Raw genomic sequence first — 22,521 nt, forward strand, 5'->3', positions numbered from 1 at the left:
CAGCTTCTCCCTGCAGCCGCCTCGGAGACACCTGTCACCGCCCCCTGTCCGTTCCCTAGCGGGGGGCTGGGAGGAAGGCTCCGGCCTAACCCCGCGCCGCGCTGTTGCAGCTCCGGGCATCTCGGCGCCGGGCCCGCCCCCTAGGGCTACGGCGCGCCGGGCGGGGGGTGGGCTGCGCGGGGCGTGGCGGGCGGCCCGGGCGCCCGGGCCCCCTCCCCCGCCCCCCTGACGTCAGCCCCCGGCGGCCGCGAGCTCCCTCACTTGGCTCTCGCCCTCCGGCCGGGAAGCATGGGACGGTCCGGGCTCATCTGCGCTTTCCTGCTCGCCGTCTGCTGCTGCTCTCGCCGCGCCGCGGGTGAGTGAGCTCGCTGGGGCCTCGCACCCCGAACGGTCCGGCTGGGCGGTCTTCGGCGGAGCGTGCCCGGGAGCAGAGCCCGCATCCCGGCGGGGGCCGGGGCTTTGCGCGGCGGCGTGCGCTCCTCCTCTCCGGGTCCCCGGCACCCGGCGCCTTGCGCGCGTATAACTCTTCTTTATGGCCAGTTTGCAGCCTCTGTTCCAGACCATCCCGGGAGCAGGACTGGGGAGACGGGGAGGGGGCTGCTGCCTGCAGCGGGAAGGGGTGGAGCAGAGTCCCTTCGGGCTCTGGGGAGAGTTTTTCTTCAGGTGCTTTCTCGGGGGCGGGGGGCGGGGAGCGTGATTGGAGCCTTGGCGGGAGGGGCAGCTACAGCGCATCCCCAAATCCTGAATTCCGCGCCCGCCTGTTGCTGGAAAACGCAGCTTTCTTAGCTGGAGGGGTGCACCGACCCCTCCCTTTCCCGCCTGGGCTTCGAGCCAGGCTAGAGGTGAGCGCGAGGGGGAGGAACGGCGGCTCCCGCCCTGCCAGGGCGTTGGCAAAGACTGGAGCGCCGTGTGGGTCCCCTCGCCCCTACCCGGGTGACGGGGTCACAGGTGGCAGGGACTAGGGATCGCAGAGTCCCGGAGTGCGAGCGCCCCAGACTTGTTTGTTACACGTCCCGGAATGGGACCAGATTCAGGTGGGAAAAGGGCCCCGGCACCTCGGAGTTTTTCTCTGAAACTGCCTAGGAGCCGGGCGCTCCCGGGCTCACCCTACCCTTGTATGGCCGCAGTGGTGTCGCTCGTTTCTCTTGGCTCCGTTTCCCGGGTTCTAGCCGCTGGCTGGCTGGGAAAGGGGAGGTCTGGGCAATACCCAATGCCATGGCTTCGTGCCCATGCCAACAGTGTCCCTGGGGTACCCTCGGTTGCTGCCTTCAAAGTCTTTCTGGGGGATGGAGGGGAAAGGGCTGCATGGGGCTCCAGTGCTGCAGAAGGTCCAGCCCCACCCTGCCCGGTTCTTCTAGGGCTGGGGAAACCGAGTCAGGGAGCTGAGGCTTTTGCTCTGGGCTGAAGACCACTCCAACAGCCCTCATTGTATGGGAGCCAGCCCAGGGCAACCACCCAGGCACCCAAGTCCAACCAGATGGTATGGAGTGACATCACCTCCTTGTGGGGCGGGCAGGACACTGGCACCGCTGACGTCACTCTTGCCCACTGCCTGGCCCTTGCCCTGACCCCTGACCCCGACCCCAGGGAGAGGTTCTGGCCCCTCCATGACTCTGACCCCTCCTGTGCTCACAAGACTCCCAGGATGGGGTCCCTGAGAGTGTGGGAATTCACAGAGGTGCTGCTTACGGAGCAGGAGATAGGGGTCTCCTGACCAGGGCTGCCCACTGGGGTCTTATGGGGGGGCGTTGGGGGGCAAAGGGTAGAGTAGTGATGTCTCACCCTTGTGGGGACAAAAAGGGCCTGTGTGCCTGGGCCTGGCACGTGCCTTGCATTCCCTCACTCTGAGCTCACCCAGGGAGGAGGGGGCCTGGAAGGAAAGGGGCCTTCCTCTTGGCCCACCCTCTGCCAGCCTCATCTGGGAGTTCCTGGTGCTCAGGGTCTCTGCTCCAATGACCAGAAATGTCCATCCCCAGCTCCCTTGAGCCAGAAGAGGGCCAGTCCCCAGGTTGGGGGGTCATACAGAGTGGTTGAGGCTTAGAGAGGACAGCGTGCCCTTCGAACCCTCACTGAAGTGGCAGAGGGAACAGCTGCTACAAGTGGGTGTGAGCGAAGGGCATGGTGAGCAGCTGGAGCTCACACAGCTGCTGGTGCCCCCCCGACCCCCCCAGGTGTGCCCGGAGAGGCCGAGCAGCCGGAGCCCGAGCTGGTGGAGGTGGAAGTGGGCCACACGGCCCTTCTGAAGTGTGGCCTCTCCCACGCCCAGGGCAACCTCAGCCATGTGGACTGGTTTTCTGTGAGTGCAGAAGAGGGCAGCAGGGGCGGGAGGCCCTGCCCTTCATGTAGCCCCAGGACCCTCACCCCCGCCCTGCTGCCTCCGCTCAGGTCCACAAGGAGAAGCGGATGCTCATCTTCCGTGTGCGTCAGGGCCAGGGCCAGAGCGAGCCTGGGGAGTACCACAACCGGCTCAGCCTCCAGGACAAAGGGACTACTCTGGTCCTGACCGGCATCACCCCCCACGATGACCGCATCTTCACGTGCCAGGGCAAGCGCCGGGCTCAGGAGCACCGCATCCGGCTCCGTGTCTACAGTGAGTGCCCTGTCCGTGCCTTGTGGGCAGCGAGGGGCATGGGAAGCGGTGGTCCTACATGCCTCCCCATCTCTCTCCCTTGTAGAAGCTCCAGAGGAGCCAAGCATCCAGGTCAATACCTTGGGCATTTCTGTGAACAGTAAGGAGCCTGTGGAGGTGAGGTCTGCTGGGGTGGCCCGGGGTTGGGGGAGGCGGGTAGGCAGGAGCTAAGAAGGGGCAGCTTGGCCAGGTCACAGAGTTAGGAAGCCTCACACCCTGCCCTCCTTAGGTTGCCACCTGTGTCGGAAGGAATGGGTACCCTGTTCCTCAAGTCACCTGGTACAAGAACGGCCAGTCCCTGAAGGAGGAGAAGAACCGTAAGTCATCCTCTCTGCCCTTAGAAGCCATGCTTGCGGCACTGTATGGGGACCGCTTTGCACTTTTACTTTGTGTTTTTGACTGCACTGTGAGGCATGCCGGATCTTAGTTCCCCGACCAGGAATGAAACCCATGACCCCTGTGTTGGGAGCATGGAGTCTTTAATCACTGGACTGCCAGGGAAGTCACTATTGTATTTTTTTTTTTCAAGTACACAAGCCATCCATGAAAATATCATCATTAGGGTTCAAACTGTACAGAAAATCTAGAAGGAAAATTTTCCTTCCTGCCCCAGACCCCCCTCCCAGAAATATCTCTGCTGTCAGTGTGTATGTATTCTTTCAAGCCTATTTCTAGGTCCTTACTCACCCATGTAAATATATCTAGGACTATATAGAGTTTTGTTTTTTATTACTTAAATCAGTGGTTCTCTTCTAAGGCTGATCTTGCTCTCCTCTGGGACACTTGGCAGTGTCTGGAAATATTTTTGGTTGTTGCAAATAGCGAGATGCAACTGGCATCTGGGGGGGGGTTAGTGAGGCCAAGGATGCTGTAAACATTCCACAGGGCACAGAGTACTTCTGGCTCCAGATCTCAGTGCTGAGGTGGAGAAACCCCGATCTGAATGGCACGGCCTGCCCTACACTGTTTCCCTTTTGACAACAAGTCCTGGAAATCTTGCTGGATCGCTCTGTTTAGAACTACCTGATTGTTTACCTACTGCCCAGCATTTCACAGGGCTGAGCTATAATGTAATATATAATATAGCTATAATATGATCTAGCTAACCATTCATTCTGGTTAGTAGATGTCCAGACTGTTTTCTCTGTATTTTTAAATCACTGCAGTATTATTTGCACACACCCTTGTATGAGTGCCCACGTGTGTTTGGGGTAGGTAGCAAGCAGTAAAGAGCTGGGTTGAAGGGTTGCAGGTGGCATTCGTAATGATCCGTGGCCCTCTACAAGGGCTCCCTGCCATTCCTTCCCCGACTCAAGATGCCACAGGGTGGGGATGGAGGCGGAGCGGAGACTCACCGAACCGTTCTCCCCTTCCTCTCTGCCCAGGGGTCCACATCCAGTCATCCCAGACGGAGGAGTCGAGTGGTCTGTTTACCTTGCGCAGCGTTCTGCAGGCGCAGGTGTCCAAGGAGGACAAAGATGCCCAGTTTTACTGTGAGCTCAGCTACCGGCTGCCCAGTGGGAACCACATGAAAGAATCTAAGGAGGTCACCGTCCCTGTTTTCTGTGAGTACCGACTCTTCACAATGGGGCTGAGTCCTGCGAGCATCTGCCCACCCAGCGCAGAGGCCGCTCTTGGGCTGAGAACTGTCCCCTTTGCCTGTGCAGACCCGGCAGAGAGAGTGTGGTTGGAAGTGGAGCCTGAGGGGATGCTGAAGGAGGGGGACCGTGTGGAAATCAGGTGTTTGGCTGATGGCAACCCCCAGCCCCACTTCAGCATCATCAAGCAGGTGCGGGGCCCCCTGTTCTGGGTGGAGGCGGGCATGCAGGAGTGGCTGGAGGTCTGCTCTGATCACACCTTCGTCCTCCCCCAGAACCTCAACACCAGGGAGATGGAGGAAGAGAGGACGGATGACAACGGGGTCCTGGTCTTGGATCCTGCACAGAAGGAGCATAGTGGCCGCTATGAATGTCAGGGCCTGGACTTGGAGACCACAACATCGCTGCAGAGCGACCAACAGGAGCTGGTGGTGAACTGTGAGGGGCTGGGGGCCCAGGACAGGGGGACCAGGCTGGGGCAAGAGGGAATCCAACCCGCCCTGTCCTGCCTGACCCCACTGCTGCACCCCCAGATGTGTCTGATGTCCGGGTGAGCCCCGCAGCCCCTGAGAGCCAGGAGGGCAGCAGCCTCACCCTGAACTGTGAGGCCGAGAGCAACCAGGACCTTCAGTTCCAGTGGCTGAGAGAAAAGGTACCCAGGTGGGCCCAGGGCTCTGGGGGTTGGGTGGGCCTGGGAGTGACCTCTGACCCATCTCTCACCCCAGACAGGCAAGTTACTGGCAAAGGGGCAGGTGCTCCAGTTACACAGCCTGAAACGGGAGGAAGGGGGAGGCTACCGCTGCCTGGCCTCTGTGCCCAGCGTTCCCGGCCTGAACCGCTCCCAGCTGGTCAACGTGGCCATCTTTGGTGAGGCCCTTGAGTTGGTCAGTGTTTTCAAGCTCTTTGGGGGCCAGAAATCACCTGTTGCCCTAGGGCACTCTGGTGTGGGAGTGGGTGGCGGGCGGGCAGAGTGTGCTGTCTCAACCTGCCCTACCCTTACACAGGGCCCCCGTGGATGGCATCAAGGGAGAAGAAGATGTGGGTGAAGGAGAACTCAGAGCTGAATCTGTCTTGTGAAGCCTCGGGGCACCCTCGGCCCAGCATCGTGTGGAGCGTCCACGGCACGGTGAGCAGGCACACGGCAGCCTCCCAGGTGCTGGGCCGTCCCCTTGCAGGCTCTGCAGCCACTGCCCGACACCCTCCCACCCCTGAGCTGCGTCTCTTTCCTTGCAGGCAAGTGAGCAAGACCAGGAGCCACAGAATGTCCTGAGTGTCCTGAACGTCCTGGTGACCCCAGAGCTGTTGGAGACAGGCGCTGAGTGCGTGGCCTCCAACTCCCTGGGCAGAAACACCACCATCATTTTCCTGGAGCTGGGTAAGGGCCGGGTCCTGCAGAGGGGGCGGGGTCGGGCTCATTCCTATCCCACCCTTGACCCCAGTCCATTTCATGTCTTCCACCCCAGATTCCAACAGAACCACCAACCTCAGTACCTCCACCATCAGCCCCCCTGCCAGAGCCAACGGCACCTCAACAGGTGAGCTGGGCTGGACCGGGCATCCTCATTCTGCCCTGCCCAGCCCAGGGGAGCCCTGGGCAGCTGCCTACCTTCCATCAGCCCTGGACTGGGCAGGGCAGTGATGGTAATGTGGCAGCCTGGGGCAGGGAGTGACTCTGAGTGTCTCTGTGGAACAGAGAAGAAGCTGACAGAGCCGGAAAGCAAGGGTGTGGTCATCGTGGCTGTGACCGTGTGCGTCCTGGTCCTGGCCTTGCTGGGCGCTGTCCTCTATTTCTTCTACAAGAAGGGCAAGCTGCCATGTGGACGGTCAGGCAAACAAGAGATGTAAGCACGGTACCTGGCGTCTTGCACACCCACCCCCCATCTCACGCTGCCAGCTTGTTGCCTCCTCAGGGACGTTCCCCCGCCAGCCCCTGGCCCACTCGCCCGGGACACCTGCTTTCCCACCACTACCCAGCTCCTTCCACACACTGCTTCCCTTCTTCCCTGCTGCCCTTCCCCAGCTGGCCCAGAACACCCAAGGGCCCGTCATCACCCAGTGCCCCATCCCTCCTGACAGCCCCCCTTCCCTTGCCCTCAAGTTGCCAACCTCTTGCCTCCCTCCCTCCTCCCAGCACGCTGCCCCCGTCTCGTAAGAGCGAATTTGTAGTTGAAGTTAAGTCAGATAAGCTCCCAGAAGAGATGGGACTCCTTCAGGGCAGCAGCGGTGACAAGAGGGCTCCAGGAGACCAGGTAGGAGGCAGTTCCCGTGGCCAGAGCCTGACAGTCTTCAGGGATTGGGAGCAGCAGGGGCTGACGGTTGCTGAACACTAACTCTGTCCTTCATCCTTCCCCATCTCCAACGGGGAGCAGCTCCCACCTTGTCTCCCTAACACTACTCACAGCTGGTAGGGCCAGGCAGGTGGCTGAGGGACCCCGGAGAAGGTAGCCCCCAGGACCAAGAGCAAGACCCAGTCTATCACCACTTCCTGAACGGCGCTGGTGGCTCACATCACTAGGTGTGACGTGCGGCCCAGTGTGATTTGGGGTCTCATCTCTCATTCCCTGCCCTGCCACCCCCCGCCCCCACCCCACCCTGGCTTCTTCCCTCCAGGCGCTGCACCTAGTCCATCAGCTGTGGCTTCGGTCCCTCCTCCCTTTTAGTGCTCACACCTAAACCCTGGTCTGTGTCTCCGAATTCCTGCCTCACTTCTGCTCTTCACCCCTCTTTAGGGAGAGAAATACATCGATCTGAGGCACTAGCCGCTGAATCACACTGCGCTCCCTGTCCTGCCTGGAACCTCCCCTGTTCCCTGCTCAGCCTCCTCCCCAGCACTCAGGATGGTCGCCAAAGCCTCTAAAGTGGACTACTGAAGTGGAGAAGACACCCCCCGCCCCGCCCCCAGCTCACCTGCAGACCCTGTTTCAGAGGGCACGTGGGCTGGGACCTGAGCTGTCCTGAGAAAGACCTCATGTGGCCCTGGAGGCCCCCTCTTTGGGGACCTGTCCACCACAGTCTCAATTTGTTCAGACCAAGGAGGGGCCTCAGTATCCCCGAAATGCATAGGAGAGTTTCTTACAGAACTTGTTTTCTCTTTACACATTATGGATGTAAGTACCTGTCTTCTACCAGCAACCAAATTAGGTAGCCTGTTCATCTTGAGCTGACTTCCTGCTCCAGGGCTGGCTTCATAATCCAGTTGTATCGCTGAAGTGTGGTTGCAGTGAGCCCAGGCCTCTCTCCGCGGGTGAGGGTTGCTGCTCACTTCAGCTCTGGGGAGACCCCCCCCCCACAGTAAATGGAAGCAGCTGCCTGCCTGCTCCTGGAGTCCCTTTTGCGACACTCCTTTCTTTCCCTGGGCAGAAGCCAGGACCTGGTGGTGGTCCTTACAGGACAGTCAGTAAGGATGCCGGGCACAGCTTTCCAGAGTGAAGGCCGTTGGGCCCGAGCACCCTCATTCACTTGGCTCCCCCCACCCTCTCTAGGAATCACGTTATGACTGAACGCTGGGGGTAGGGGCTGGAGATGAGGTCCAGATTGTCCTTTACAAGGGTTAAAGCTATAAAGTTATATTAGCACCAGGGTTCTAATGAGAGAATGGTACTTGGAGATGAGAAATGGGCCTGGCTAGAGCTTTGGGGCGTGTATGTGTATCTGCGTGTATGTGTGTATGCGTGTGTGTGTATATATACAGTTTTGTTAGGTTGTAAATTTGCAAATTGTTTCCTTTTTATATATGTGTGTGTATATATATATATATATGAAAAATAAAGCTTAATTGTCCCTTAATCTTCACTGTTTTTATTCATCATGGGTACCACAGCAGCCTGCGGCCTGCAGTTGGAACCATGCCAAAAGGAACACAGAGCCCTTTGCAGTTGGGAGCAGGGACCAGAGGTCATCTCTGCTTCTCAGCAGAGGGCTCGAGCTCTAACACAGAGGATAAGCTTGCTCCTTAGCACAGAGCTGCCCTGATCAAGGCAGCTTGCAGAGTCTGGTGAGCTGTCGGCAAGAGTTTTTGCCCCTTTCCTGTCGCTTAGACGGCCCTCCAGGAAGCAGAACAGACGTCTGGTGATGAACTGGTGGGGTTATACATCTGACCCTGTAGTTTCCCAAGGTATTACTCCCTGACCCAGGAATGAGCAAGAACTCTGGTCTGCTACAACAAAAGAAACTTTATTTAAAAATATTTTTTACAGACATGGGTGCCTGAAAAAGCTCTTTAGTTAACTGTGTATGGAAGTGAAAAAAATTAATAAATAACATTAGTATAACAGAACCTCTAAACATTAATACATTGGCAAAACAAAATGGACTTAAAATGAAAATGACTCTTAAAGCTCTGCTATTCTCTGTAAGAATATTTACCTTCTGTTTTATTCTTTACAGGTGAGAATGATTAAATACTGCTAATATAATTTTTTTATATTAATGACACATTTTTAAAATAGTCCACAAAAATCTCATCTAAGGTTTCATGTTGTTTTATTTTTAACACTGATATACAAATGGGACTCTTCATTCTGGAGAAAGCATCAAGTTCTCTCCAGCCCCACCCAGGCCAAGAATGTCAAAATCCTGAATAAAGGAGGACTTTGAAAAGAACTGTTTCTATCTCCCAATTCTTTATTAAGTTAAAGGCAAGGAAGAACTGAGAAGAGGGGAAGAGACAAGTAAAACATCATTATACAGAAAACTTTTGTTGTTGAGATCTACAGTGGCCACCATACTGAGGACAGGCTTCTGTTCCGGCACGTGGTCCTTGCCACCCTGCCCAGGGGAAAACTCACCCCTGCAGAGGCACTATCTGCTTAATGCTCTACGACTGAAGTTTTCAAATGAAAGGAAAGCCAAGTCTTAAGAGAGAGGCAGGAGGTCTAGGCCAGTTCAGGATCCAGCATAAAGACAAGACATAACCTCCTCTTCTCGGGAGTCCACCCGACACTGTTCCATGTAGTTGGGTCATTGACGGGATCGGGAGGCTGGGTCACTTGAGGCAGTCCAGAGGATCCCTGGCAGTCATGGAACGTTCTGTCTCCTCCTGAGTACAGAACATCCAACCTGACAATTAAGATTCTGACTGGAGCCAACCAAACCATCCTGGGGTACAATGCTCATTTCTTCCAACTCAGCACTGGGGCTGGGAGAAGGGACCGCTGACCCGCTGCACCTGGGTGCCACCACCCCGGCCGCACGGAGACACTTCCTCTCCCCTAGACTGGAGAACTAATGACACTCAAGGTAGAGGAGCTAAGACTCTGGTATTTCCATATTAAGTCCTAAAATGCAGCCTGGGATACAGTGCTGCCTTAGAAAGGCACAAAATGTTTGGTTTTTTTTTTTTTTCAGTGTGCTAAAAATTGTTTTGTTTTGAATAAAGGAAAAAGATATATAAGGTTAAAAATACCAAGTCACCACAGCCAGAAAGCAGAGGGAGGAGGTACCTCCTAGCTGCCACGCCCCTGCCACACATTTCAGCAGGAGGCCAAGGCCAAGACACTAAAACAAGGCTGAGACAGGCAGGTCAGGAGGCATCCACTCTTGTGGGCCTGGCGCCTGCAGGCTCACTCACCCCGACAGCAGAAGGAAGAAGCCAAGGAAGAGAATACACGTGGTCTACAGCCTTGTATGCAGTCCCCTGCCTCATCAGCTTCCAGACAGCCGTAAGCGCAGCTTCCTCAGCCACAAAACGCGGTCAGAGGGAGGTGGGGAGGGGGGACTGACACACAGGGCACGTTAGCACCTATGTCAGAGCGCTGGGTGCAGGCATACACATACCCCAGGCGGGGACCCAGCATGAAAGCGGCGCCAGGCCTGGGGAGGCTCAGACAGCCGGTACCGAGCAGGATCCCCTGGCCTCCCAAAGTGATCCAGCGGCAGAAGGAGAATTTGTGAAGGGCGCCTCTCACATTTTGGGGGCCAAATAAGAATCTGGGGCCGGGCATGAGAACTCTGATTTGTTCCACTGCCAGATCAGTAGGTTGGCGTTCAGCCTCTGCTCTCTACACACACAGCGAGTGGTCAGCTACATTTTTCTCAAGCAATGAACAAGGGAAGGGGCAGCAAGATGTCCAAACAGTTGTTAGTCTGTTAGTCAACAGCTGGCCCTTTGGCACCGTGTTCTCCAGAAGACTGGCAGGGGGCCTCCAGGCAGGCCTGGCTCTCCCCACCCCCACTCCCCCACTCACTCCTGGGCTACTCTGTGGAAACAAGAAACACTGGTGCTCCCTCTCTGAAACCAACCCAGACTTCCTAGGACTCAGTGAAGGCAAGAGGCACTGCTGTCCCTCTGCCCCTGAATTCTGGAGCCTAGAAGGGAATTTCAAACACACAGGCCCCAACCTTCACCACGGGCCTCAGCGTGTATCTTTGGATTATTAGGTGACTTCGATGTACATCAAATGACTCCAGTAGTTTAAAAAAGTTTTGAGTAATTATGAAATGCATTAATAACAAGGGACAGGCTCTGGGATGAGAGAAATAAGATCAGAAGATTCAGGCAAGCAGAAACATGGCTTTAAAAAAACAACAAATAAAGGCTTTACTACAGGACGACAAAGGAAGCAACCGGACAGAGAGGACAGATGCATCCTGTCGAAAGAGCTCTCAGCAGCAACTCTCAACTGGAATCTATACCTAATTCACATCCTGGCAACTGTCCCAATGCCATAAATTCTTACTGCAAAGTAGTTTCTGAGGTACCGCAGAAGGCCTGCCTAAGGACATCACTGCAGAGGAAAGACTAGATGAAAGGATGGGGAGGAGGACATGGAAGGACTGAGGCCACGCGCCCGGAGAATGAGTATGTTCTCAGCACTAAAACCTGAAGAGCGCCCAGAAGTCCACGGGCAGGGGTGACAGGGGATTTGTGATCTGCTCTCTGAAGAAACCGAAAGACAGCCAGAAACCTGAGATTAAATGAAGGCTAAGAAATGTCACCTAAGAACAGATTAGCTCTGGAACACGAGAAACGGGTCCTGAAGAAAGAGGCAAGAAATCTTGGATGCCAGGACTCATAAAGGAAAGAAAAACAGGCCATAAAGAAACAGTGAAGACAGTAACCCAAGTTAACGTTAACCTAAGCGTTTCTTCAATGTCCCAGACACAGTCCCACGCCTGCCTTTCCCCTCTCGAGAAAGCAGTATGGTAAACTTTACTACTAAAGCATTGGTTTGGCCAAGAAGCGCATCTGGGTTTTCACATCATGACATCACACACAGAAGCTGATTGAACTTTTTGGACAACCCAGAATGATTTAGGGTCTCTCTCACCTCCAGTCAGAACCTCCCACTGCCCCTTCTTCCCGCCTGAACTAACATGCGGCTGCCACCCTGTGTGGCAAAGGCTGACTGGTTGGGTGTCCACACCTGATCAATATGCTGGGCTGATGACAGTCTTCCTTGAGAATATGAACAAGAGGAGCTGGGTATCTGTTAAAGTGATGCTCCCTAGAACTGGGGGGTCATGAGGACTTGAGGACTAGGGTTCCGATTTCAGGGCCACATATTACTGACAAACAGATTTCCTTGGAGGAGAAAGGTCAAGTTGCAAAGTTTCTCAGCTCCATGCAGAATCAGCTGTACGGCTTCGCTGGGTTCTGGGCGACAGTCTGCATCCTGATGACTCCCTCCTTCCTTCTGCTTGAATTCTTCTGTTTCTTGTATCCGAAGGGCTGCTCAACAGGATGGTCAAACATACAGCCTTGACCTTCTTCCACTATGCGCCCTCCTCCATGCATTAAGTGGCAACATGCCTTTCTAACATGAGGCTGCTAATGTATACTGAGATCAAAGTAAGAGTAATGCTTTATGCTGAGAATACTTCAGATCGAATTTCTAGGGCACGAAAATCCAGGAGAATTATGGGTTGACTCTTACACTAAGTTCCAGGGTCTCTCAGCTCCATACTCCTAGAGATACAGGCTGACATTTTTGAGAACTGAGTTCAGGCTACCTCACTGCCTGGCTCTTGGGAGACCAAACAACTGGTGGACGATCAGGACCCAGAGACAGGTGCTCATCCTCCTCTCACAACTTCAGCCCTTCTAAAGAGACACAGGATTAGCAGAAAGGTTGTGGAATGACTGAAAACCAATTCCACACAGGATGGGAGATGGCTAAGAGGTCCCAGAAGGGTCATAAGAAAACCTCCCAATAAAGGAAAATAGGAATACAAGCAGCTGAGTAAAAAGATCAAGGAAGGCACTAGAGTGGAAAGGGGACTGTAGGCAGATGCTTTCCTTAAACATCTGACTGCCCTACTGTGCAACTCTGAGCCGATGAACAGACCCACCAAACAGACTGTAAACACATAAAAATGGTGGGTAATCCATGAGACTTACATGGAGGAATCTCCCAGACACTGTCAAAACTATAGGAAGATAACAGGGGTTAAGGGGAGCATCTTGAACTGATTCTTAACCAGGACAGCTCTATAAGGAAACGCATGTCTGCACAGAGCTGTGACTATAAACTGCACAACTGAACCGGGAATGGGTATTTTAGGGCCAAATGGACATGCTAGACAGTCCAAGTACAGTTCCTCAACATCAGTAAACCGCCCTGTGGAGGCAGGGGAGAACACAGAGCTGGCACTTCAGGCTCATGGTGTTCACTCATAACCACCTGCTGAATGACACACACTCTGTGAGACCCAGGCCAGTGGTCAGAATATCATTATTCCATGGGCAGTGCTCACTGCAGAGTCAGAAAGGCCAACAGCCTGAGAGGAGATTTACAGTTTGGGAAGAGGGCCTGTACCCCTTTGCCTCTCATGACGTGAGGTAGGAGAATATTCTGCACTAAAACCATTGCTGGTCACATGCAAAAAAGGTCTAGATCTTGTTAAAGGGAACATACAGCTGGTCCCTACTTTGCAAGCAAACATATAAAATTCATGTGTGAGGTTTCTGATTGGACCATAAAATATATTTTACTTTTCTATAGAGGAAATAAATATTTTAAGTATGAGAAATAGCAACCCCCCTAATTTTTCTTCTAAATCCACAAAACAGCTAAATGATACTAGCAGTACTATCCCACGCCCTGGGCCCTGGTGTTAAGAGTCTGCATGAGAAGCAGAAGAACAGAAGGATGGCACAACACGCAGAGCAGGGTTGGGGGCACAGAGAAGATGGAGGATGGGGGAGAGAATGGCCACCCGCAGGTGGCCATTTATATTGATATAAATATCAACAGATAAATGCTGAGACGACAGACTGCCAAATCTATTATTTACCTAAAGGGAGGTAGGTATATCACTGAGCCCACAGGTTTTTCCCACCTTGAGAACCCCTGACTTTAATGGAAGGAGTATGGCAGAGGCAGTGGATGAAACAGCCACCCAGCATCAAGGAGGGCTGTGGAAAGTAGTCCAGGGAGACATGGGGAAGTAGGGTTGAACCGAAGAGCCTAATGCATTTGAGCAAAGGGAAAACAGCAAAGTGGTTTTTACCTTACTTACCTGATAGCTAACAGAGGAGGAACCATTTGTAATTTAGAGGGAGAAAGGGGATGTGATTGCTCCAAATGGCAAAATTCAAAGCCCACTTGTGAAAGGGCAATAGCAGAACCAAAGAATTAAAAATTGCCACACAAACTGAGGATGAAGAATGGGTGACTGGTGCCTCAAAGGAAAATTTAAGAAATTTTGGTTTTGGAAATATCCTCAAAACAAGAGCCATGCAAAAACTTGCCTGAGGCTCACCTGGCAATCTCAGGCTCAGACCCAGGCATGAACTCAGAGCACCCTAAGGAACCTCTCACAGAAAGGTCTGAGACCTGAGTGCCTGCAGATAAACAACCAACAAGCGAAGAACCAGGCCAAGCAATGGTGCATATGTTCAACACCAAGTCTGAGGGCTGACCCAATGAACCACACAGGTACTCAATGAACTGTTGAGTACTGAATGACCCAATGAACCATTATGGAAAAAAAAAAGAATAAGCTTGCCTTTAGCATATATACGTAAGGACATAATCTTCAAAGAAGATTCTGCACGCACTCTGAAAAGACGAAGGACTTGCAGGACCACTGCTTTGCTCTCCTGACAGATCTTCAGGCTACAGGCAGTATCCGCAGACGAGGAAAAACTCCAGCAGCAGAGGCATGCAGGCTGCCGCCAGGTTTTCTAGTTCCTCACCTAGGCCTTCCACATCTAAACAAAGTGCAAAATGAATGCTGCCGCAAGTGAAACACTACACTGGCTTTGAGTGGGAGACACTACGGTCCTCTTTCCTACTCTCTGGCTCTTTCCTCTGCCCCTCCACCCGGATTCAGGCCCTCCTGCACCTGCTGGGGGCTGTGTCATTTTCTGCCACAAAGAGAAGACAATGGGTAACCACGGCAATTCAGCAAGAATCCCCAAACCATCCACTCTAGGAATGCAAATGGCTCGGAGGCAAGAGGAGAAAAACAAAAGATCTAAGAGTAACTGAAAGCCAAGAAAAGAGTTAGGAAAAGCTTTAAGTCCAAAGATGATAACATGGGAAAGAAACCAGATGCGAAGTCATTTCTGTTTGGATTGTGAGACAAAACCAGGTTTTAGATTGTGAGGCAGGTGGGTTTATCAAGGAGCAGGCTTGTTTCTGACCAGGAGGAAGGCCACCCACTGCCAGGGAAGTCAGTTAAAAGGCTCGGGCTGGAGAACTAACTGAAATCAAGAGGTTCCTTGGCAGCATCCACAGGACAGACGAGCGAACTCCGAGTCTTCTTTACCAGCTGGCAAGGGCACAAGCTGCAGGGCTTGTCATGTTGTCTGAGTGCAGCAAAGGCATTGATCACACCAGCGATGTCTAAAGACCACGGGGAACGCAGTCCCTAAAGAGCATCTGAGAGCTAGAGGGAAAAAGAATGGGGACGGGGAGGAAGAAGGAAATGCTACATTCCCAAAGCCATAGGCACAAAGAGAAAAGCGAGTCGCCAGGCAGCACCAGTGTAGGGTTGGTGCTAACTGTCAGCAGAATGCTGTGCTACCCTGGAGTAATACCCCCAGCTCCTTAAAGAGGAAAGAAAAAACTCATCTCTGAAAATATAACCTGGCTCATTATCACAGGGAGACACCCATATAAGCTGAAATTCACTGGGAAGAAAAGCTGAAGAGAGAAATCTTTATTGTCTGCTGTGTGCATTTTATGTATAACAAGGTAGAGAGCGTGTGAACGGAGCTTCCTAAGTGCTTCATGGTATTTGGGCCAGAAAGCCATGCTGGAAACAAATGATTTCCCCTTTCCATTAAGTAGAAAATCTCATGACCTACATTAGAACACATACCTGGCACCAAGGCAACTGACTCCCGCAGACTACTTTCTGGGGAGAGCATGGAATGTATCTGAAGGCCTCTATCTCATATCAGTCATTATGTAATTACGATAATTAAAACATCTTTTTAAAAACAGATTCAATGTTCCTATAGAAACAGTGCTTCGGAGTGACCAGTGTTCGCTGAGAGTATCAAACAGGACCATGACAGAGCAACAGTACTTTTTCCCCATCTATCTACCAAACAAACCAACACCATCACACATTATAAAGAACATCCTATAAGCTGCTTGGCGTCAGTGAGGCTGATCATAGCAAGCCCACCGCCAATGACGGACACTAAGGAGAAGGAGGACCGAGGAGACAGGGAAAAGACAGAGCGGGGTGGGGGTGGAGGGGAGGTGTTCTAAAAATACAAGACTTCAGCTATGCACATGGTAATCTAAGCCAGAGGGGAGTGTCTGAGTTGCAACGCACGCTGGGGTTGGGGAGAAAACCACAGTAGATGGAAGTCTTTAAGATTCCTTCCTAAACCTCTTGTGCTAATTCCCTGCCTGGAATTTACACACACAGCAGGTTAATCTTATAATCACAGGACACACAACCACAGACAGACGGACAAAACGCACACAACCATATCCTTAACCCAAGAAAGTCTTAAGTCCTCAATTAGGATTTACAGCACAGTACTTCTGCTTTCTGGACTGTTCCCCAGGTAGGCTACCATTTCACAAAAATCCACTCTTTCCAAGTGGGAACTGAAGGACACCTTCAAATGCACTCTTAAAACAAAGAAAAGAATCAAGCCTCCTAGCTGTTCCGTCCTCAGTCCACTGCTTTGAAATCTTGGAACCACAGATGTGATACCCCACAGACAGGGTAAGATCTCACTGTGAAGTTTCCAAAGGAACCTAGCCGCCCTTTCAGGTGCTACTTGAGCAAGAGCTCCCGGCTCCTCGGTCTTCTAAGCTGCAGCAGGGAGGGGGTGTGCTAGGTGGCAACATGGGCTGGAGAAGAAATAGAAACGAATTCCCGGAGGATGTTTTTGGCCATTTCAATGTTGTTGTGGGCAATGACCAAGGCTTTCTGAATGTCCTGATAGGAGTAGCCCTGACTCAGGAGGCTCTCGATCTCGCTGGAGAGCTGCGGGGAGGCGGCGGCTGAGGCGGCAGCACTGCTCTGCTGACAGCTGCCTGCTTTCCGTTCAGAGTTGATTCTCCGAGGGAACGGCTTGGGTGGCCTCTCAGGAACCTGGGCACTCTCAGTGAAGTCTGGAAGAAACCGGAAAGAGAATATTTGCAAATCTGGAGGTGGGTGGGGGTGGGGAGAAAGCCTCATCTAATAACGATGTGTTAGTATGAGATATTACTGACCCACTGTCAGTCGGCTCCATGTGTTCTTCAGTCACACGGCTGGGTTTTTACAGCTTTAAGGGTTTTAGTGTACAGCCTTCCTCTCATGGCAGGACAACTTTCTAAAGACACCATGCACTTGCCCTACTGACAGGGACCACGCTGCCCTGCACACACATCTGCAACACACTTTACATTGAGCACCAAATTTTCACATGCATTACTGCCTAAATAAGTCAGAAAACATTTCTGAGGGGCCAGAGCAGACACTAGATTTCTCCTTTTACAAATCAAGGAATAGAAATAAGCCGAGGTCACAGTGAAGAAGCATTAAACAAGGCTGGGTGGCAGGGAATCACTGCCTGTTTGGGCAATGGATGCCATGTATCTTTTTTCACCAGCTGTCCTAAAGGCTGTCTTCCGTTACTAAAGTGACAGAAACTCTGGCCGCTGCGTTCCCAAGCGGCCACAGGTGCAAGAAGGACAGCCCTTAACAGTCGAGGTCCAAATGTGGGCTGGCTCCAGGCCCACTCAGTGTGCTCTCCAGAGCCAGCACGCCTCCCTTCCAGCGGGACAGGGCCTAAAGTCAGGAATGTGTGCTCCGAATCATCAAGCTGAATTATCACTGTCATCACGGATGCTCAGGTGAGCCAGAAAGCCTACTACCCCCAGCATATGCAGAGCCAGGGTGTAAGGAATAACCTTATTTCTAAGTCAGGCAAAATTCTCAAGAGTCTAAATCAGCTTTAACTTCCCAATTTGGGCCCCAGGACCAGCTTTCCTCCCACTTTGGTCCACTCCTTTCGGCTACTGACTTACTGTCACTTGGCAGCCATCTCTGTTTTGATATAAATAGGGAGCCACACAGCATTTCTAGGAAAACCTGAGGGAGCCTGGAGACTCACGTGCTGGGGGATCACCTTCCAGGGACAGCCAGCCAAAGGAGGAACTGGCGTTGGAGATGTCGGAGAGCGTGCGGCGGGCCAGCACCGCAGGCACGGGTGGCTTGGGGACATCATACCCGTCCTCTTCATTTTCTGACTCCTCAGGGCCAGTGTTGGCATGGGCTGCAGCCAAATTCCCGTCACCTAGAGAAAAGTTCGTGCAGTCATCCTCTTTTTCTAACGTACTTCTCTAACATTTCAGGACAGGGACATCCACTCATCGAGCATATATGGCATCAGTTACTGAATATCCATTATGGGCCAAACACTGTGTGGCCCTGTGGGTAGAAATAAAAGAAACAAGGAACCTAAAATCTGCACCAATCCTGCAGCTCTACTTTTCTAAATATGTCAAAAGCTACCCTGGCCAAGGTTAACAGCCACTGAAATCCAAGACTCAAGCACCACTTTACAGCATTCAGTCAACATTTTCATCTGCATTTCACCTTGGAAGATCAGCCAAAGGGCCCTGTTGTATGTACTGCCTTCCTGAACTTTCAACTTGGTAAGCTAGTTAATATGGGAATTGAGTATTCACCACCCACACACACAAGAATTTCATCAATGTTGAAAAGCAATGGGAGTAAGAGGGAGCTAGCTGCCAGCACTGCAGGTCCAGGCCATATAACACAAGGGCCGCCAGGCCCTGCAAGGATGAAAAACCCAAATGGAACTGGCTGTGTGAATGAGAAGTAAAAGAGAAGAAAGGCCTTTACTGCCATAGATCAAAGATATTTTGCAAAGAAAATTATTTATGAATATTCCACTTAGGTCAAGCTCTCATTGGCCAGACATTACCAGCTCATTCCTCCGGCACATCAGTGATTGTTAAAGCAGCAAAACTGGGGACTTCCCTGGTGGTCCCGTGGCCAAGACTCTGTGTCTCCAATGCAAGGGGCCCAAGTCTGATCCCTGGTCAGGGAATTAAGATCCCACATGCCACAACTGAGAGTTTGCATGCCACAACTAAAGATCCCACGTGCTGCAACTAAGACCCGGCATAGCCGAATGAGTAAATAAATTTAAATAAGTAAATAAAGTAGCAGAATGACTACTCACCAAAGGTACCACTCTCTGTGACGGACGGTGCCACCTGGGACTGAATATTATACATGGCTTCGTATGTGCAGCTATCCATCTGCTGGTCACAGTCACACGTTCTGGACCGGAAGGAAAGTGGCATAATGATCTTCAGAAACAGAACTCTGTTATCTGCAGACTTAGCAGGAGTCACTTACTCACAACTTCTCTAGACCCTGATTCTATCGAGATAACACTCTCCCTTCACCAGTGCCACTACTAGCAAATATCATAAGATTGACTCCTATTGTGAGTAACAGCTGTGAATGTTTTTGAAATTAACTGTGATGCTGAAGAAACGTTAAGTGGAACTGCTTGCAGCTGCAAGAAGCTTAAGACATTAGCGGCTACACACATCTTTCTGCTGTATTTCTGGCTGGATAACGCTATGTGCAGGCAGCAAGCCAAGCAGGTGAGTGAGTTGGTGTCAACTGAATTCCCAAACAGGACTGTTGTGAACCTACCGTGAACTCTGCGCTATCTCCGGAGGCCACTTCACTTCTGGCTTTTGAAGTCCCACGGGCCTAGAGGAAGGAGTCATATACTCTGTGTCCTCTTCACTTTCACACTGCTCCCCAGGGGGCAGCTTTGGCACAGGAAGAGGTCTGGAAGAGGAAGAATAAAAAAACAGAAAGAATGAACTGCTTTGCAATTACCTGAAGTAATTCGAAAATCACTGTGGCAGAAGAAATATATAACATCCTCAGACGTTCAAGATACTCCTAGTAAAAAACAGCAAGCATGATTCTAAACACATAAGAATGGCAATGAGTATATTACCTATTGCCAATTACTGTCTGACTCTAGGTGGTAAGATTCTGCTAACTTTCTTTAGCATTGCTCACCTGTGTTTTTTAAATATTCTTATAACACACTATTTTCATAAAGAGAAAAAGGTCATTAAAAGGAAAATTTTAATTACAATTCTTTTTGTTGATGTTAATAAAATATAAAATTGCACCATTTACTCATTAAGCATTTTGGCAATACATACGTTGAAATATTCACATTCTTCTGTCACAGTAATTCTACCTTGGCTCCATCTCTGGCTATGTAGAAAGACACACTGAAGTCAAGTCACTACATTAAAAGCTTTCACACAAAATAAATAGCCAACAACAGGAATGATTAAATATGCGATGTCATAAACTTGCGGAAGATAGCGAAGGACAGGGAAGCCTGGCGTGCTGCAGCCCATGGGGTCGCCAAGAGTCGGACAGGACTGAGCGACAGCAAACCAGTCATGGCACGTGATGATACGCAAGTGCCAAAAGTGAGGATTTTGAAGAACTTTTTAACTGGAAGGAAGAAGCGCCCAATATATAATGCTAAGTTTAAAAAAAAAAAAGGGAAAACATAACACTATATTGATCTCAAACATAAATGCATTTTACATCCCTGCAGCCATGGCCAAGTAGCAAGTATTGTCTGACTGTCTGTCTGTAACAGGCAGCTATAAAAGCAGGAAACTACACAGAAGAAAGAAGCAGAGGCATATTCTCTTTCCAGAGGCAAGGAGAATACGCTGCAATAAGCCCCGCATTAGGAGCTCTGAACTTGGGCTTTCGGTGTAGTTTTCAACAGACTGAGGAGAGAGGGACTGGAATCTGGGAATACCCCGATGGCCAAGACACAAGGAGTCAAAAATCAGACACAGGTTTGAAATGCTGCCTGCAATTTTCCCTAGAGCTACTGTGAATCCTTAAACCATATATGCATGGGACAAGATCCTGAGAAACCAAGCAAAAAGCAGCAGTACTTTGGCTGTCTTGCCAAACTAGAGAGACAAAGTTGAAATATGGCCTTTAAAATAGTTATAGTTTATATGTGCAAGAAAAAAGAATTTTATAAGAAAGCTATACATGAAAAGTCTAGAACCTAAAAACACAGTATTTGTTAGATGGATTCCAGGGCAGATTAGAAACTGAAAAAAAAAGAAAGAAAGAAAAAGATTAGGCAAGTGAAATAGAGTAAGAACTATTCCAATTCAAGTAGAGAGAGGAAAAAGAATGGAAAACATGGAAATGAGCAAAAGAGCTACACGAGGTATGACGAGAAGACTGACTTTCAGGTAACTGGAGTCACAGAAGAGAGACTGCACTGCTTCAGTCTTCCGAAGAAACGGTGCACGCTGGAAACTAAGCCGACACTGTGAGTCGACTACACTCCAATAAAAACGTTGAGAAGGAAAAGGGAAAGAGTGGCTGAGATTTCCCATGCTGATTTTTTTTTTGGGGGGGGGTTGGAGAGAAGGGGGCTGCACTGCACGGCTTATAGGATTTTAGTTTCCCAACCAGGGACTGAACCCAGACACTTGGCAGTGAGAGCACAGAATCCTAACCACTGGGCCACCAGGGAATTCCCAGTGACTGAGATTTCCTAAAACTGATTAAAAACATGACAAAATCCATAAATTCAAAAACCTTAAGCATAAATATAAAGAAAACTACATGGGCACATTATAGGAAAACTACTGGGATCCAAAGACAAAAAGGTGTTATAAGTAGTCAGAAAAGGAAACATTACCCTTAAAGGAGCAACATTACGCTCATTTTCCAACAGAAACAATAAAAATCAAAAGGCGGTGTGATGATATTTTTAAAGTGCTGAAAGACATGGGTTTAAATTGTATTGGTCCACTTTTATACACATTTTCCCCATAAATGCGTATTATAGTAGTACACAATCCATACAGTTGGTTGAATTTGGATGTATAAGTGTGGATACAGAGGGTATATTGTAGTCATATCTGGATATTCCAATACATAGTGGGTTGGTGACCCTAACTCCTGAATTGTTCAAGGGTTGAATGTACTATATTTAGAAAAAATATCTTTAAAAAATGAAAGATATAAAAAATAAAAAATTTAAAAAAAAATAAAAAATGAAAGATAAAAGATATTTTAGGTCAAAGAAAATTTAAGTGAATTCATTAATAGAAGATATACTAATGCAGCCTCCTCTTTCTCTCCCTCTGTTGCTCTAAAGGAAGTTATTTAGGCAGAAAGAAGAAGATTTCAGATGGAATGGTGGCAAAGCAGGAAGAAATTAAAATACTAGAGGATAAATACATGGAAATTTAAATGTCCTTAAAGTGTTAAGAGGCCCTGATTCCAAGTGGACTCTAATGATCACGAGTCAAGGGTATATGTTGGAATCCCGAAGATAACTGTTAAAAGAATATAAGGAGTGAAATGGTATAATAAAAACTATTTTACTCCCAAAGAAAGAAACTAGGGGGAAAAAAATGAGCAAAGACAGGAAAAATGGGGCAAAGAGTAGGGAACACATATTTTAAAACAAAAATGCTAGACAGGATTTAAGGGGGAAAAAAGCCAAAAGGTATATCTATATATACTGCTTACGAGAAACATACCTTCAAACATCCCCTCAGCAGGAAAGTTGAAAGTAAAAGGATGGAAAAAGTTCAAGCAAACACTAAAACAGAGCTGAGTCCAGGGGTTAGGACTATGATATAGACATTTTAATATAAGTCAAACTCCATGGGGTCACAAAGAGTCGGACAGGACTTAAGCAAATGAACAATAACAATAAAGCAAACTAAAGCTAGTTAGAAGGACAATCAGAGAGTGAATGGACTAACAAGAGCAATGATTATTTAGTCAATAATTCTCAATTTCTGTGTACCCTAATTACATAGA

The 22,521-nt window shown here is 50.3% G+C and overlaps 2 protein-coding genes across 4 annotated transcripts in view; one reads left to right on the forward strand and one right to left on the reverse strand.

Annotated features, from left to right (window-relative positions):
• On the forward strand, nt 289–8,013 carry MCAM (melanoma cell adhesion molecule). Of its 2 annotated transcripts, XM_018059666.1 has the most exons (16): nt 289–355; nt 2,172–2,296; nt 2,386–2,590; nt 2,676–2,746; nt 2,859–2,946; nt 4,015–4,194; nt 4,297–4,418; nt 4,503–4,665; nt 4,761–4,879; nt 4,953–5,094; nt 5,232–5,353; nt 5,461–5,602; nt 5,691–5,762; nt 5,921–6,068; nt 6,359–6,476; nt 6,957–8,013. In XM_018059666.1, exons 1-16 carry the CDS (start codon nt 289–291, stop codon nt 6,984–6,986), a joined length of 1,914 nt encoding a protein of 637 aa, XP_017915155.1. In that variant the 3' UTR covers nt 6,987–8,013. The 2 variants fall into 2 exon arrangements, with proteins under 2 accessions (XP_017915155.1, XP_017915156.1); XM_018059667.1 differs by lacking the exon at nt 6,359–6,476.
• Nucleotides 8,382–22,521, reverse strand: part of CBL (Cbl proto-oncogene) — an 88,456-nt gene continuing 74,316 nt past the window's right edge. For both annotated transcript variants that reach the window (XM_018059665.1, XM_018059664.1), the window contains 4 exons: nt 19,324–19,464; nt 18,839–18,939; nt 17,741–17,923; nt 8,382–16,754 (listed from right to left, as the gene is read on the reverse strand). In XM_018059665.1, the coding sequence (XP_017915154.1) occupies nt 16,474–16,754; nt 17,741–17,923; nt 18,839–18,939; nt 19,324–19,464 (706 nt within the window). In that variant the 3' untranslated portion in view covers nt 8,382–16,473. The remainder of the gene's footprint in view (nt 16,755–17,740; nt 17,924–18,838; nt 18,940–19,323; nt 19,465–22,521) is intronic.

Source organism: Capra hircus, chromosome 15, assembly GCF_001704415.2.
Source record: "Capra hircus breed San Clemente chromosome 15, ASM170441v1, whole genome shotgun sequence".
NCBI classification, from domain to species: Eukaryota; Metazoa; Chordata; class Mammalia; order Artiodactyla; family Bovidae; genus Capra; species Capra hircus.

Excerpts from the sequence above, each read along its gene's own strand:
- MCAM (XM_018059666.1), top strand. The coding sequence starts at position 289 with ATGGGACGGTCCGGGCTCATCTGCGCTTTCCTGCTCGCCGTCTGCTGC. Across the intron at positions 2,747-2,858 it reads ACAGTAAGGAGCCTGTGGAG|GTTGCCACCTGTGTCGGAAG; the intron begins GTGAGGTCTGCT and ends TGCCCTCCTTAG. Across the intron at positions 4,419-4,502 it reads ACTTCAGCATCATCAAGCAG|AACCTCAACACCAGGGAGAT; the intron begins GTGCGGGGCCCC and ends GTCCTCCCCCAG.